The 16,651-nt window shown below is 48.8% G+C and overlaps 1 protein-coding gene across 1 annotated transcript in view; it reads right to left on the bottom strand.

The window, feature by feature from the left end:
* STARD9 (StAR related lipid transfer domain containing 9) overlaps positions 1-16,651 on the bottom strand; it is a 125,928-nt gene that overhangs the window by 10,153 nt on the left and 99,124 nt on the right. Inside the window, exons 23-26 of the mRNA XM_039232845.1 lie at positions 5,588-15,217; positions 5,209-5,406; positions 4,595-4,775; positions 4,078-4,218 (exon numbers count right to left, since the gene is read on the bottom strand). Of these exons, the coding sequence (XP_039088776.1) occupies positions 4,078-4,218; positions 4,595-4,775; positions 5,209-5,406; positions 5,588-15,217 (10,150 nt within the window). The remainder of the gene's footprint in view (positions 1-4,077; positions 4,219-4,594; positions 4,776-5,208; positions 5,407-5,587; positions 15,218-16,651) is intronic.

Genomic DNA, 16,651 nt, shown 5'->3' with positions numbered 1-16,651 from the left:
GTCAAATGCAACAGCACATAAAAAGAATTATCCACCATGATCAGGTGGGATTCATTCCTGGGTTACAAGGTGGTTCAATATTCACAAATCAATCAATGTGATATATCACATTAACAAAAGAAAAGGTAAAAATGATACAATCCTGTCGATAGATGCAGAAAAGGCATTTGACAAAATACAGCATCTCTTCTTAATAAAGATCCTCGAGAAAGTCGGGATAGAAGGAACTTACTTAAACATCATAATAGCCACCTATGAGATACCCTCAGCTAACATCATCCTCAATGGGGAATAACTGAGAGCTTTCTCCCTGAGATCATGAACACGACAGGGATGTCCACTCTCACCACTGTTGTTTAACATAGTGCTGGAAGTCCTAGCATCAGCCATCAGACAACAAAAGGAAATAAAAGGCATCAGAATTGGCAAAGAAGAAGTCAAACTGTCACTTTTCACAGACGACATGATACTCTACATAGAAAACCCGACAGACTCTACCAGAAGCCTACTACAACTGATCCATAAATTCAGCAAAGTTGTAGAGTACAAAATCAACGTACAGAAATCAGTTGCATTTTTAGACCAATAATGATGCAACAGAAAGAGAAGTCAAGAAATTGATCCCATTCACAAGTGCACAAAAAACCATAAAATACTTAGGAATAAACCTAACCAAAGATACAGGAGATCTGTATGATGAAAACTACACAAAACTTATGAAGGAAATTGAGGAAGACACAAAGAAATGGGAAAATATTCCATGCTCATGGATTGGAAGAATAAATATAGTTAAAATGTCATTACTACCCAAAGCAATCTACACATTCAGTGTAATCCCAAACAAAATTTCATTCTTCTCAAAGCTAGAACAAACTATCCTAAAATTTGTATGGAACCACAAAAGACCCCAAATAGCCAAAGTAATATTGAGAAGAAAACATCACCATCCCAGACTTTAGCCTCTACTACAAAGCTGTCATCATCAAGACAGTATGGTATTGGCACAAAAACAGACACATAGACCAATGGAATAGAGAACTCAGACTTGGACCCACAAATGTATGGCCAACCAGTCTTTGACAAAGCAGGAAAGAGTATCCAACGGAAAAAAGACAGCCTCTTTAACAGATGGTGCTGGGAGAAGTGGACAACAACATGCAGAAGAATGAAACTAAATCATTTTCTCACACCATACACAAAAATAAACTCAAAATGGATCAAGGACCTGAATGTGAGACCAGAAACCATCAAAACCCTAGAGGAGAAAGTAGGAAACAACCTCCTTGACCTCAACCGCAAAAATTTCTTACTTGACACATCCCCAAAGGCAAGGGAATCAAGAGCAAAAATGAATTACTGGGACCTCATCAAGATTAAAAGCTTCTGCACGGCAAAGGAAACAATCTATAAAACTATAGGCAACAGACAGAATGGGAAAAGACAGTTGCAAATGACATATCAGATAAAGGGCTAGTATCCAAAATCTGTAAGGAACTCACCAAACTCCACACCCGAAAAACAAACAATCCAGTGAAGAAATGGGCAGAAGATATGAACAGATAATTCTCCAAAGAGGACATCCAGATGGCCAACAGACACATGAAACGATGCTCAGCATCCCTCCTCATCAGGGAAATACAAATCAAAGCCACACTGAGATACCACCTCACGCCAATCAGAGTGGCTAAAATGAGCAAATCAGAGAACTCTAGATGCTGGCGAGGATGTGGAGAAACGGGCACCCTCCTGCACTGTTGGTGGGAATGCAAACTGGTACAGCCCCTCTGGAAAACAGTGTGGAGGTTCCTCAAAAAACTAACAATAGAACTGCCCTATGACCCAGCAATAGCACTGCTAGGAATTTACCCAAGGGATACAGAAATGCTGAGGCATAGGAGCACATGTACCCCAATGTTCATAGCAGCACTCTCCACAATAGCTAAAACATGGAAAGAGCCTAAGTGTCCATCAACAGATGAATGGATCAAGAAGATGTGGTTTATCTATACCATGGAATACTACATGGCAATGAGAAACAATGAAATCTGGCCATGGGTAGCAACATGGATGGACCTTGAGGGTGTTCTGCTGAGCGAAATAAGTCAGGCAGAGAAGGACAAATATCATATGTTTGCACGTATAGGAGGATTAGGAGGAACATAACTGAGGAGCAAGGGGGAGAAGAAGGGGGGAAATGGTGGGGGAAAGGAAGAGAGGCAAACCATGAGAGACTCTTGAATGCTGACAAAAACTGACGACTGATGGATGTGGGGGGAGTGGGGGATGAGCACGGAGAGGGGCACTTTGGGGATGAGCACTGGGTGTTATGTGGAAACTAATTTGACAATAAACTATTTGTTAAAAAAAAAACCTACATCTATATACATATCAAAATAAATAAATTAATAAAACCATGCAATAAAAGAGAAAAAAACTCCACTAACTTAAAAAGAATGAGTCAGCAGCAGATTTGCTGGTGTGCAATGATGTCCAAAAGACATTCTTAAGGAAGAAAAGTGACAAAGCAGGTCACTGTGGCTGCCATTCGTGTGCTTTAGAAACACACATTCTAAAAAAAAAAAGATTAAAAGAAAAAAACCACCATGTGACACCTGGCAGGCTCAGTCAGAAGAGCATGTGACTTTTGACCCTGGGGTTGTAGAGACTACTTAAAAATAAAATCTAAAAGAAAGGGAAAAAGAAAAAGAATATGTATATAACAAAAGAAATTTTTAAAAATTAAAATATAGAAAAACACGTATTAAAAAAGAAAAAATTTTTTTAAAAATATGCACATTCTTATAGATATTAAGACATAGAATGTATTCAGAATACCTTCAGAAATCCACAGCATACTGGGATAGATGATTGCTTCTGGGCAGGGCAACAGGAGACTGAAAGAATGAACTTGGCATCATATGTCCTTTGCTACTGTCTGAAAACTAGTTTTTACTACATGAAGTTTTACTATAAAGCGATTTTCAAATTTTATATCCCTGGCCAGATCTTACCTTGAGCTCCAGATCTGTGTTTCCAGCTGCTCCCTTTGCATTTCTCACAGACACTTCAAAGACAGTAAGTCCCAAACTAGACTCCTGATCTTCCCCACAAAACCTGTCCTCTCCCAGTGCCTCACAGTCACCACAACTGCTCCATCAGCTGCTCAAGACAAAAGTGTGTGTTGTTTCTGACTCCACCCTCCTCCTTCCTCTGCGTCCTGTGGATGTGCTCTGTCCAGGGCAGCCCCATGGGCCCCTTGTGCTCATTGCCATTTGCAGGGCCCACACCTGGCAATGGGCGACTCTCACCAGGCTTTGCTGTGATCATCCCCGGCCCCAGCCACAGCTGCCCTGCCCCCTTTTCCTATAACTTCATCATCCTGCTCCCCTGGCTTCAAAGCTTTAGAACAGCTTCTGGGAAGTACCATGGACCTGAAGGGGGCCAGAATTAGTAGCAGAATCCATGTGATCTGGCCTTTTCTAGTCCTTCCTCAAGTCATTCTCCCGTCTTACCATATTCCAGCCATGCTAGCCTTCTTTTAGTTCTTCAAATTCTTCCTCCCTCTGGCTCACTTGTCAAGCTCTCTGCTTGGAAGGCTGTGCTCCCTACTGCTCCCCCTCCCCAATCCCTCCTGACACCAGACACTAAGCTGCTACTCCATTAACTGCCTCTCACACTTCTGGTGTCACTTTAAGCGCACTCTCTTCAGAGCATCTTTGCTGACCTTCCAGGTCAGATCCCATTTTATACTGGCTTAGAACCCCTTCTTCACATAGCTGACTGCAACAGTGCTTAAATACTCTTACAATAAGCTGTGCATATCCCTCTAATGGTTTAAGAACAAGGACAGTTTTGCTCACTGCTGTATCCCCAGTGGCTAAAATAGTACCTACAAAATGAACACAAGCTGAATGAACAAACAGGGAGGAGACAAAACCAAGGGAGAGTCCAAAGCCTATCTATCATCCACGAGAAGGGTTCATGTCAGCAAGAGCCTCCAGGAGGCAGAACTTCCTGCCCCAACTCCTGCCTCAGTGGCTCTGGCCCGTGGCTCATTGCTAGCATCTGTCCACTCACCACGCTGTCTGGGGACTGGAGCTGGTCCGACAATAAGGCGATGCTGCTGTTGTAGCCAGAGGTAAGACCAGAGGAGAGGCTTCCATTGGAGCTGGTAGACAGGGAGCTGGAGGCAACCAGCGTGTGCAGCTTTTCTTCTTCCTGAGAGGATAGACAGCTGGCAACCAGCTGCTGGTGCACCTTCTCCGTCCTCTCTGCCCCTGAAACCACTCCCCTCACTTCCCCAGTGCCTTCTACCACGGTGTGAAACCAACCCTCATGCCTCCCCACATACCTATCCATTCTCTAAGCCAAAGCTGCCGCCTCCCAGATTTTGGCCTGGGGACAGAAGCCAGTCAGAGGAAGGTGACATGTAAAAAGAGCGAGCACAGCTATAAGCTGGCACTAGTAGTCCAACACCTTCCTCCAAAGGCTATATCCCAAGACTCCAAGGCAGTCCAGGTGAAGGCTGCCCTGGTCTGGCATCTGCCCCAGGCTCCAGGCCCACCCAGAATCACCGGCTTGCCCCACACCCCACCCTCAGCAGCTGGGAGATGATCTGCTGGCGGATTCTCAATTTCTCCTGCTCAGTCCGCTCCTGCAGCCGGGCCCGGGCCCGGGCAATCTCCACTTTGGCCTCCTCGCGGGCGTGCTGGTATTCTTGCAGCATCAGTGCTATGTCTGAAGCAGGATAAGACCGTGATGCCGATCCTAGGCTCCTAAGGAAGACCACAGGGTGGAGAGATGCCTTCTACCATGGCAGGTGCATGGGTGATGGCCTTGGCCTGCTTACCTATTCAACCATCCTCTTGAAGGACCCATCTTCTTTTTGACCACAGTTTGGTTTTACAACCCATTTTGAGGCTCAGGACTGCTGTCTTATACAGAAGGTCACAGCCACTCTGTCCACTCTCTCCCATGAGCTCTGTCCCCACCACCCTGTTCCCTTCTACATCTTCCTTTTTCCCTTTACCCCATTCTCCCCCAGCCTTCCCCAGCCACCTCCACTTGCCCACAGGAGCATAGGACCCACTCTTGGAATCACTCCTGTCCAAAGGGAGCTGCAGTCCCCACTCTCCAGGCCCAGCCCCCCACAGCCCTCCCACTCCATGTACAATCTGCTCTCTGCAGAGTCCCTGGGTCTGCCCATACCTGGTGGTTTCCACAACATCTTTCCTCAGTTGCTGTAGGTATTCTCGGCGCCTGCTGGGTAGGTCAAGGTCCCGGATGGGGAGATCCCTGCTGGGTAGGAGGCTCAGTTGTTTCTGGGGGCTGAGGTTCCGTGTGTGGTGTAAGTTCTGAAGTCGTTCAGCTCGCTCTCTCCAGAGAGCCTCAATGGTTTGTTTTTGCCTGAGACAAAATGTGATGGATTCATTGAAGCGGCCCTGAATGGCCTTCTCCATCTTAAGCTCTCTGATCCCCAGAAGATCCCAGAGCTGAGCAGGGGAGAAAGGAACAGCTAGCTATTAGCCTTGTGCAGTTCTCTTTCAGTACAGCGCCTGCCCTTCCACAGCAGGCTGGGGGCACTTACCGGGCATAGAGCTCCTCCCAGGTGGACCGCAGTGGCTCCTCAGCAGCAAGTGCCTCCCCAGTCCCACTTTGCAGCACCTGCAGCAGGGCATCGGCCTCCCCAAAGCCGTGGTGCAGCTTCGCTTCTGTGAGCTCTGTGCTGAGTGAGACACTCTGAGCCCCAATATGCAAGGGGACCTGCTTCCTCTGGGACCACTCAGAATCCTGGCTCTGGTTGTCAGGAGGCTGTAGGGGCTTCTGTCCCCACTTTCCAGAGCTAAGATCACACCTGGTCCCCAGTGACTCCATCACACCTAGTTCCCCAGGAGAGCCATCCTGAATCCCACTCCAATGACTGACTTTGTTATGCACCGAGTCCCTCAGGCCATGATGCTGGGGCTCAGCAGCCACAGATATCTGGGAACTGGAGCTCAGTAGCACCTCAGATTGGCAGGTAGGGCTCAAAGTGGAACCCTGGAGCCCTGCAGTAGCAGTCAACTCAGAGACAGGGCAGGGGCTGAGGTGGTGGAGGCCTCCCCTTGAAAAGTCCAGACTGGGTTGTGGCTCCACTGGAGATGCTGAACTCTCACCCTCATTTTCTGTCTTGCTCCACCATTCAGTTGGCCCCCTACTGCTCAGTGAGCCACAGTCCAAGGAAGCCACGTCCTCAGGCACAAAGCCCTCAGCCAGGCTCTGGCTCTGGCTCCTCAGTGAGAGTAATGGTGGTCTGCTCTGGACCAAGGTAGTGGTCTTGGGCTGAAGCTGCTGAGGGGGCTGCTCTAAAAAACACACTTGGAGTTTTGGGCTCTGCGGTGGACTGCCCAGGGATCTCACCTCAAGGAACGACCTGCCATCACTACTTTCTAAGAGACTTCTGCCTTTCCCACATGAAGTCCCCACTCTCTGGGAGCCACCAGACTCATTAGCAGTTTGAGAATAATTATCCACTGAAGGCCTGGGGGAATCCAGGGGAAGGTTTGGACTGGAGACAAGTTTCTGGTAGCCTTCAAAAGGACAAGCTGAGGGGGCTGTGAGAAACAAAGAGTCTGGGGAGAGCCCCAATCCCTGGGTGCTGGCACTGAGTGTGAGTATTGGGGAGGAGGCTCTGTCCACCAATAAGGTACCCATGGTGTCCAGCTCTTTCTGGACCTTAGGATTCCCCATGGACTCTGCAGGACTGGGGCAGGGCCCTGGGGAGTGGGAGCCTTTGAGGCTGGGGCTGGTGACAGCCAGGCAGGAGGGCTCCTCTGGCTGGGAGCTGGGAAGCAGGGAGGAATCAGGAGAAGCCCGAGGGCTCAGAGAAGGGAGGTTCTGCCCAAAGTGGGCTTTCTGAAGCCTCAAATGGGATGGGGTTCCTGGAAAGCTCAGGGCCCTGCAGTGGAGGCTTTCTTCCTGAGATTCTGAGGGCCCTGCCATTTTCCATGCAGTTTCCTCTAATTCTCTCTTCTGAAGGGTTCCTGTGGCATTTCTGTTTTTTTGAGACATGGTGGGGATATCTGAGCCCAGCACTTCAAGGACCACATTGACCTCCGGAGGGTTGGCCTCTGGGGCTGGAAGGTACAGAGGTGGCAAGGCCAGGTCAGTTTGGATGCCCTCATCCACGGTGGTCTGAGTATAGCCATCCATCATTAGGGCCTGGGTCACCTCATCTGGGGACGCCCTCTTGATGTTCCGCTCCTTTTCGGCCACACTTGGCTGGGAGAGACTCCCCAACAGCTCCGAGGTGCTGTGTAGCAGCTGTGAGAGGTGGAGAGACAGGTTGTGCACGCTAGTCCAGGAGACCAGACCAGAGTCTGGCACTGCACTGGTTTCTGGCTGAGTAGAGATGTCAGTGGAGCTCCAGTGGACACTGCAGCCCAGGGTCTGCGTGCCCTGCTCCAAGGTGTTCGTCCTGGGCGGCCCCACAGGGCCACATGCCTCTAATGGATACAGCAGCATAATCTCATCTACTGCACCTGCAGCACTTCCTTCTGCCAAGATGGGCTCACTCCTCAGAGAGCCTGCTTCTTCAGGGGTACCCGGGATCTGGGCTCTCTTGTCAGGACCCTTACCGGGGATTGCTGCTTCAGGATTGCTGTTCAGGATGTGGGGGTTCCCCAAAGCAAACGAGGAACCCCATGAGGAATCCCAGGCCTCATGTGAAACGTGGGCATTTCCAATGCTGCTGTGTGTGCTCCCCAGGGCATTGGCATAAGTGCTGAGGTGGGAATGGAGCTGAGAGTTCTGGTCTTCTGGGCCATCATCCATGCCTGAACAACTGGCCATGTCTGATGGAATTGGGCCCTGGGGTGTCTGGCTACAGGAGACATCCACTGCACTGCCAAACACATATTGCTTCCAGCCAACGTGCACAGGCCCCTCTGGACATGAGGACAAGATGTAGGGACTGATGTCACTGGAGCCAAAGTGTATCGTTCCTTTGTCTGCCGTGTAGTGCCACTTCTCTGACCTGGCCTGGCTGCCAGGTCCCTCTGGATTTTCCTGCCAGGTCTCTTCCAGGGTACTAGAGATCCAGCTTGTCATGGAGTCGGGGGTTGGCGTGCAAGAAAGAGCTGAGGACTTTGGGTAAGGAGGGTTGGCAGGTTGTGGGGGCTGGTGATCAGCAGTGCTCTTGTCCCAGTTAGATGAGGCTTTCTGATTACATCCCTCATCTTGCAGAGTTGTTCTCGCTGCTGACTTTTCCTTTGAATAATCACTGGGATGGGGAGTCCACCATCTGTTAGTCTCCTGTGCATCTTCATCTGTGGGGGAAGGAGGCTCCACACTCAAGTTCAGCTCATGAAGAGTCTGGGAAGAGAACTGTGGTCTGGGGGAGGACCTGGAGTGTCTGGGGCCAGAAAAGACTGCAATCACAGGAAATGAGCACCTGTGGTGGGGAGCTGGCTGCTCCCTAGATTCAGGCAGGCCAGGGCTCTGGGGTGTGGGCCATGGGGCTCCACTGTGCCCCAAGGGCATGGAGACTGAGTCTTCAAAGCCTGATGAAAGCATCCTGGACACAGAGGGATGGGCTGCAGATGCTTCCTCTCTGTCTGCATCTGTAATATGACAGCTGTCCAAGCCACCTTCAGGGGAAGGTTGGGAGCTCCTGCCCTGGGCAGGCTCTTTCCCACCACCCAAAGCCTCGTCTCTCTGCTGCTCTTCCTCCTCCCAGGGACTGTCAGCTTGGTGCCTAGAGATGTGTTTTAACTTTGCTACAAACTTGGCTTGGGGATCCAATCCACTGTGATCTCTGGACTCAGTGGAAAGTTGTGGTTTTTCTGGAAGGTACTGGATGGCATTTTCTAAACATCCATCCTGAGGTTCCCCTAGAATCTCACTCTCAATAGACCGTTCACTTAAATTCAGAGTGTATGGTCTCCCAGTTGTTAAAGGTGGTTCTCGTTTGGTTTGAGACTCCTGTGCATTCTGCCCACCTACAGAGCTGTTCTGAAACTCCCTCAGTGGCTCAGAGTACAGGTCTGCAGAGGAAAAGGTAACCTCAGGCTCTAGGCTGGCTTTCTTCTCAGCAACCTTTTTCTCAGGATCCCCCCCTGACCTTGAGTTTCCATCAGCCACTGAGTGGCTCAAGAAACCTGTCCTCATATCAGGGGCAGAAGGGGAGATGCCCCCTTGAGCCAGAGATAGGACAGCAGAAGTGGAAGGCTCCCAAGTGCTGCTATCTGCTGGCCCAAATTCTACATGAATGCCTTTGGGTTCAAGGCCAGAAGCCAAGAGCACTTCAGGTGCCCTAGAATAGCTTTTCCCTCTCTCATCCATTCCACAGGCTCTGGAAGGTACTATGCAGGGTGGCTGGAGAGTACGTAGGGCAGCCTTGGAACTTCCCTTCCTCAGGTCACTGTCTCTGTAACATGATAAAGTGGAGGGTGGGGATGCACAGGCACGAGAATCAATGGGTTGAGGATTGCAAAGATGTCGGCAAGGCGGTGTTCCGCTGTCTTCCTGCTCCCTAGGTGGACTAAGAGTCCTGTTGCCTTCAATGCCCTCCGAGATGATAACACAGTCTAAAGTTTCCTGTGGGTGTCTACACTGGGACTCTTCCTGAACTTCAGGTAGGATGGCAGCCTGTTTGGGACTTTCCCTCCTTTCCTCTAACCCAATGGAATTCTCAAGGCATTGGCCACGGTTTTGGGTACATCCTGAGAGGCTGACAGAATTCTGAACATCACATGTCAGAAGCTGACTTTCAGAATAGGTTGTTTTTCCTCCCTGGGTAGCCACTAAGAAATTCCCTGAACCTCCTCCATGAGTGGTATCTAGAATTCTAGGTTCTTGATGTACTGGGTTGGTCTCCTGACCACCAGGACGTGAACCTTCTGCACTCTCCCATGGAGCTAACTGGCTTCCCCCACATAGAATCATCTCAGGATCACCAGAAGGGGTGCAACAAGATAAGGTAGCCACTATTTTCTCTGATCTTTCCCTCCTGTCCTCTACCACTGTTGAAGGAAAACTGTCTGAGCTCACAGGATCAGCAGAGGAAGGTGTTCTGGTTGCTTTTTTCTTTTTCTCTATGATTTCAGAAGAGCTACAGTGACATAGAAACTGTTCACCAGCTCCCAGAAAATGTCTCAGTTCTCCAATACAATGGCTTTTGCCTGGAGCAGGGGCTTCATGGGAGGAAGTCTGTGAGGGATGCCGTGGCCCTGTTTTAGTTTCAGTGTTGGGCAGATGTTGAAAGCTGTCCACAGGGAGGGGTGTGGCTTCATCAGTTGACAGATGTTCTGGCTCAGTAGAGAGAGATGTCACATAAAATCCTCGTGCGTCATCCTCATTCCTGGTCTTGTCTGACACTGACTGGTCACTTTGTGGACACTGAGGCCTACGATGGGCCCCTGAAGAACATTTAGCTTCTAATAAAGTCTCATAGTAAGAAAGAACACTGCCATTAGCCCCTAAGCCATGAAGTTGCTTTCCGTGGGCCTTTGATTCTCTGATCTCTAACACAGCCAGATCCATAGATGTATGAGCACAGTGCTCTGAGTGAGGCACCCTCGGCAGGGACACAGGTGCTGAGAAAGCACCAGCAGTAGGACTGAGGTCCGTGGCCTCCTTTACTGCCTTCTGCTTTGCCTGCTGGCCTTGACTGTTACCCTCTTCTAAGAGGCAGCTAGTCTTGTTTTCGAGTGGGCTAGAGACTCTTTTCAGGGGACTGGCTCTTTCCAATCCTCTTTGTATTGCGGCCTTGGCTTCAAATGCAAAACTCTCTCTGGGAATCAAGCCCACTGAGATGTTTCCAAGGTTCCCTCTTTGGTCTTGGGTGTTTGCTGATCTCCTGCTCTCTGCACCCAGGGGAATACTCTCTGGTACATGGGACTGACCACGAGATGCCACGGCCATAGCTATCACGGACTCACACCAAGCACTGTGTGCCAAGGAAGAGCCCCCTCTAACATCTCCCTGAGGGCTATGGCTTTGGGGCTCTCCAGTCTGGTCCTGATCTCCTGCTCTAGTTACCAAAGGACTGTTAGGCATTTTCAATATTGTGGGATCCAGCACATAGTCAACTGGAGAAATGCATACAGAATCACATGCATGAAGATAGTTTCTTGGTAGCCTTGGGGAATCCAAAGGCAAGGTACCACTCAGGTCTCTGTGAGGAGCTACAGAGGAATCTGACTGGCTAAGCAATAGGCCAGTCTCCTGGCTGAAAGAACTGCTTACATAATGTGGGCTTGAGCTATTCTGAGTCGATGAGACCATTTTACCTTCCTCCAGTAGGCTCCCTCCCCTTTGCAGAGTCATTTCCTCAACTCCGCCTTGAGCTTTTGGCCCCTTTTTCTTAGAACTACTTCTATGTTTGGCAACTTGGCTTTCCTGAAAACCTTTCACAGTTTCCAGTTCCTCAAGACTTCCCAAGCTACCAGAGATGCCTGGCCTCAGAACATAGTCAGGCATCTCCCAGTCCCTCTGGTCCTGGAACACAAACTCCTTACTGACTCCCGGTGTTGGGGAAGCATATAGCTGCTTATTTTGCTTGGATTCAATTTCTAAGATGCCATTTTCCAGCTGCATTACACTCCTAATTAGCCTGGCCATTTCATCAGCATTGTTAACTCTTTTATTCTCTTTCCTTCCAGAAGGTTCTTCTTTGGGGTTTAATGTTTCTTGTGATCTTCTAGGGCCCTTGCATTCACTCTGATTTTTTTCCTGAGTGCTTATAACTGACTGGAATCTTTCATATGTAGACTCCATCTGTGGAAGCTTAAGCTCCTTTGAGCTGCCTCTGGAATGGAGAGATTTCCCAAGAGGCCCAGATTCATTCTTCCCCTCACCCTTGTGCACTGGACTCTCATCCTGGACCACCATCTCTGGGCCGTTTACTCTATGACATACTGATCTGGACTGCAAAGAAACAGCAGTTTCCCCCAGCATGTCCTCGTCAATGGCTAAATTGATGGTTTTATAGATGAAATCAGATTTGGCCCCAGAAGGAAACTGTCTGTTCATATTAAAGGCCTGGGTCTGTCTGAGGACTACTTGGTGATCCTGCTCTTCTTCCCCATCTGTCTCAGACTCACAAACAAGGAGAGGCTTCCTAGACCTACAATGGTTTGAGGAAACACTGCAATAGGACTGTATAGTGGCCTTTTCTTCTTCCTTAAGTGCTGAAAGACTGGGTTTATTTAAAATTCCAACTTGATTTTCACACTCACATACTTTTGTGCTAGTAGATGAAAGAAAATGTCTGTTCTGAGCAACAAAAAGATAAACTGATTTATGGCTTTCTTCTTCAATACTTCCAGGGCATTTCCCCATTTCTCTGATAACTTCCTTGGTGTTCAGATGAACTGGCCTCCCTGCTGTGACCTGCTGAGATGAGGCAATCTTGGAATTCTGGTTTTGTAACAGCACTGGCAAATGATCCTTCACATAAACGTTCTGGAGAAGCTGGTGGTCATGACCAAAGCCCCAAGCTTCCCTGGGGGGTGGGGAAGGCACTCTTGATTCTCTGCAAGCCGGAATCTCTAAGGCGGTTTCTGTCAGGGCATCCCGGCTTTTGGTCACATAGAATGTCTCCAAGGGAGGCGGCTGCAAGGAAGATGGGAATGGCTTCTGGGCAGCAGAGTCAGGGTACGGTTCTGGACCTGATGGAAATGAAACGCTCGTGTGCCTTCCAACCACTTCCCTGGAGCTCTCCTGATAGTCTACCCTCTCCTCCTGCAGACGCAGATAGCTGCTCGGACTTAACTGTCCCTCCTGGCCTGCACTATTCTTCCTGAGAGGAGCCCAGCCCTGGGACCAATGGTTTTCTTTAGTGGCCACGGTGACATTACTGTGATACGGGCTCTTGAGAAAGAAACATTCATCAGAGGAAGTCATCAGTCCAGGCTTCCCATCACTCTGCGAAGACTCTTCCAAGCTGTTCTGATCACCTTCACGTGCTTCTGGCATAGAATTTGCCACCTTGTTCTCGGCTACAAAGACCGGTGCATTTATAGTTCCAGAAGTCAACGATTCTACATCTGCTGAGTAAGTTCCACTATGACTCACCTCTTTCTCTCTAGTTGTAAAGAAATCTGAAGTACCTTCTAACTCGGCACTCAGACTGTCCTGTTCTTTCTCTGCTCTCAAACGCCTAATTTTGGAAAAATGGAGAGGAAAGGTGCTGAAATCCAGGCTGCTAGACAACCCAGAACCAACTAGCAATAGAGTATCTGTTTCTTTGCCAGAAGCTTGGGTCAAGGAAGCAGAATCTTCTTCAAGGGAGGGGAAAGTTGGCCCAGGCTCTCTCACAGCCTCCAGAGCAGGATGAGACAGTTGAAGGAGGTACTTCTGCTGAAGGGCAGCCCAGTCCCTCTCAGGCACACTGCCTACATGAGTGAACGAGGAGGCAGAGGCAGCTAAAACACTTGACAGGCTGGAGGTGTTGGATGCTTCCAAGTTGCCCTGCTGGGCTGTGTCAGGGGTACCTCTGGCCCGAAAAATGCCAGCAACTCGTGGCTGAAGAAGTCTGTATGATCCCCAGAATGACAGGCTGGACGTATCAGAGGCAGGGATTGTATACACACCTCTTATATGGCAGGGCAGCTCAGCGCCGCCTTGAGGCACTTTGGAGCTATAGGGCAGGGGTATTTCTGCTCTTGATGGCTTGAGTTCTTCCATATTTTGCGACTGTCCAGGCTTCTCACAACCTTGGGGTTGAAATTCCTGGACATCAGGACTTGGACATAAGGAACCCACTATTCCTGAAGGGCTGCTAGAATTGATCTTGGAGTCACAGGAAAACCAGGAATCCATGGACAACAGAGGGCTCCCTCTTGAAAGCTGCCGGCCTTGGAGTGTGTTTGCTTGTTCAGAGGAGCTCGCCTCTACCTCCGACTCAGGGTGTTCACAGTGCGGCTGGGGTGAGGGACCAAGGTAAAATGAACTGCTCACTGGCAGGATGGCATCCAGCCTGGCTCTTGTTCTGTAGTTAATGGGACCAAGCCTGCACATTGCCTCCTGGTCCACTCTGGGCAGGCTGGAGGCCTGCAGGTGCCAAAATGTCTCTGCAGGCATCTCATCAGCCGAACTGAAGAAAGGCTCTTGCTGATCTTCCCCCAGTTCTTCCTTGGCATCAATCAGGCTATCCAAGGAAAAGCTCCTGCAAGTTTGGGTGAAGAGTCCACTGTCTGAGGACGTGGTGAAGCCCCTCCCAGGGGCTCTGGCTCTGGCCCTGGGGTGGCTGTGGCAGTTGGTGAGATAGCTGCTCCCTGGGCTGTCTGGCGGGCTTTCGTACTCTTTCTCAGCCAGCGAGTCCTCAGATATTTGGCTGTCATCACTTTCGGAGTTCTCTGATTCTGGGAGATCCTGTTCCTTCCCCTGAGGGTCCTCTGGCTGCAGTGGCTCCATTAGGGCTTTGGCATAGACACAGGAAAGAGAATCCACTGAGTAACTGCTATCTGCATCAGATAAGTCACCATCTTTCTCTCTTACACGATCCATTCTTGGGCTGCAATCTGTGAGTGAGGATGTGGAGTCTGGGTCTCCTGCACTGTACTGCCTCAGAGGGCTGCCATGAGGCAAACAAGAGGACTTTCTGGCCATGTCTCTGGCCCTGGCTACTAGCACCCTCTGCTGCCTTTTTGATGCCTTGCTTGAAGAAGGTGGTTTGGATTCTACCCGGAAAGTCCTGGCTGCCTTTCCATGTCCAGATGCCTGTTTGGATCCACGGGGATGTGAGGAACTGCATCTGGCTCCTTTAGCAGTCTTGTGGGTCCCAAGGTTCCCTTCTCTTCGCCACCCTGCTCGTGTGTGGTCAGAGTCCGCTAGTCCCCTACCCCTCTTGGTATAGGTGGAAAGGCTGAGTGCTTCTGGCTCGTCCCTTGGCTTTAGTTTGTTAGCTGAATGGTCAAGAGATGCTAAGCTCTGGGACATCATCCAACAGGGCTGCTTACCCACATTCTCCATTTCCTGGATGCTGGGAGACTCAGAACTCACAGTGAGACAGGTACCTGAGGCTGTGGCTCCTTTCCTTGCCAAGGCCCCCCTGGCTTTGCAGAGATGCCCCTTGCCTGAGGAAAAGAAGGCATTCTTGCTGAAACACCCTGTCCTTGGAGGGTAAGAAGCAGCCTGGGACAAATTTTCTTCTGATGGAACTGTCTCTGATATTTGGTCAGTAGGGTCAGGCAAAGGAGGTAGCATGGTGAAGGGATCTCGATTCAGGAAAATACTGTGGAGACAAGGAAATCCATCTCAGAAAAGTAGAAGGTCCCTATTGCATGCTCACAGAGGGTATATAAAGTCTCACTTAGTTTTCTCAAAAAGAGGTTAAAAATTAGGCCAATGTCACCATCCCCTAGCATTTGAGGTCAGAGAAAAGCTCTAAAGGTACAAAAAACAACTTTGGACTATAGTCCTGGCTACAAAGAGACTCAGGTATATTCTGTTCCTTAATTTCTTTACTTTATAAGAAAAATCGAACTGAATCTGAATGTAAGCATACCTTTAGGGGAAATTTCCATTTAATAGGCAGCGTGAGGAACAGAGGAACCATCTAAATGACACTGCAAGGGATCAAACAGGCAAACCTATAAAGCAGCATATTCTACAGAACTGATACACTTTTAACAAATCAGTGATATGAAGATTAAAAATGAAACAAAAAAATGATTAAAAGGAACTTAAAAGACATCACCACATGCAATGTGTAAATTCTATTTGGATCTTAATTTGAACAACTAACTGTAAATACATATTTTTGAGGCAACTGGAGAAATTAGATATGCCCTAGGTTTTGGATTATATTGAATAATTAATGTTAATTTTGTTAGGTGAATAATAAAAATGTGGTTCTAAGAAAAAGTCATTATTTTTTGAAGTGTATACTTGATGTAAGATTGAAATGACATGGTATCTAGGAGTTGCTTTAAAAATACTTCATCAGAGGGGAGACTGAGTGGCTCAGTTGGTGAAGTGACCAACTCGTTTTCTGCCCTGGTCATGAGCTCACAGTTTCTTTTTCTTTTCTTTTTTTTTTTTAATTTTTCTTTTTTTAATTTCAGAGAGAGAGAGACCACACTGAGCAGGGGAGGGTCAGAGAGAGAGAGAGGGAGATACAGAATCTGAAACAGGCTCCAGGCTCTGAGCTGCCAGCAGAGAGCCCGACGCAGGGCTCGAACCCATGAATCGTGAGATCATGACCTGAGCCAAAGTCGGCCGCTTAACCGACTGAGCCACCCAGGCGCCCCATGAGCTCACAGTTTCGTGATTTTGAGCCCTGCACTGGGCTCTGCGCTAGTGGTGTGGAGGCTGCTTGGGATTCTCTTCTCCCTCTCTCTGCCCCTCCCCCAGTTGTGTGCTCACGCACTCTCTCTCAAAATAAACAAATAAATAAATAACAATACTTCATCAGAAAAAGGAAGGCAAGGAGATTAAAGCAAACATGGTCGATCTTGGAAATTCCTGAATGTGGGTGATAGGCACACTATTCTCTCAACTTAGTGTATGTTTGAAAATTTTTAATAAAAAGTCTTCAAACAGAGCAAACAGAACCAAAAAGCATGAAGAGTACACATACTATATCCAAGACCCTGGGGTAGGCCTGGAGGATCTAGGGAAGTTGACACACTCCACCTTCACCTTGACTGAATATAATGAGTGACGG

This window comes from Hyaena hyaena, unplaced genomic scaffold (assembly GCF_003009895.1).
Source record: "Hyaena hyaena isolate Hyena2069 unplaced genomic scaffold, ASM300989v1 scaffold_70, whole genome shotgun sequence".
Classification (NCBI taxonomy): domain Eukaryota; kingdom Metazoa; phylum Chordata; class Mammalia; order Carnivora; family Hyaenidae; genus Hyaena; species Hyaena hyaena.
This window is presented reverse-complemented; position numbering and strand designations above follow the sequence as displayed.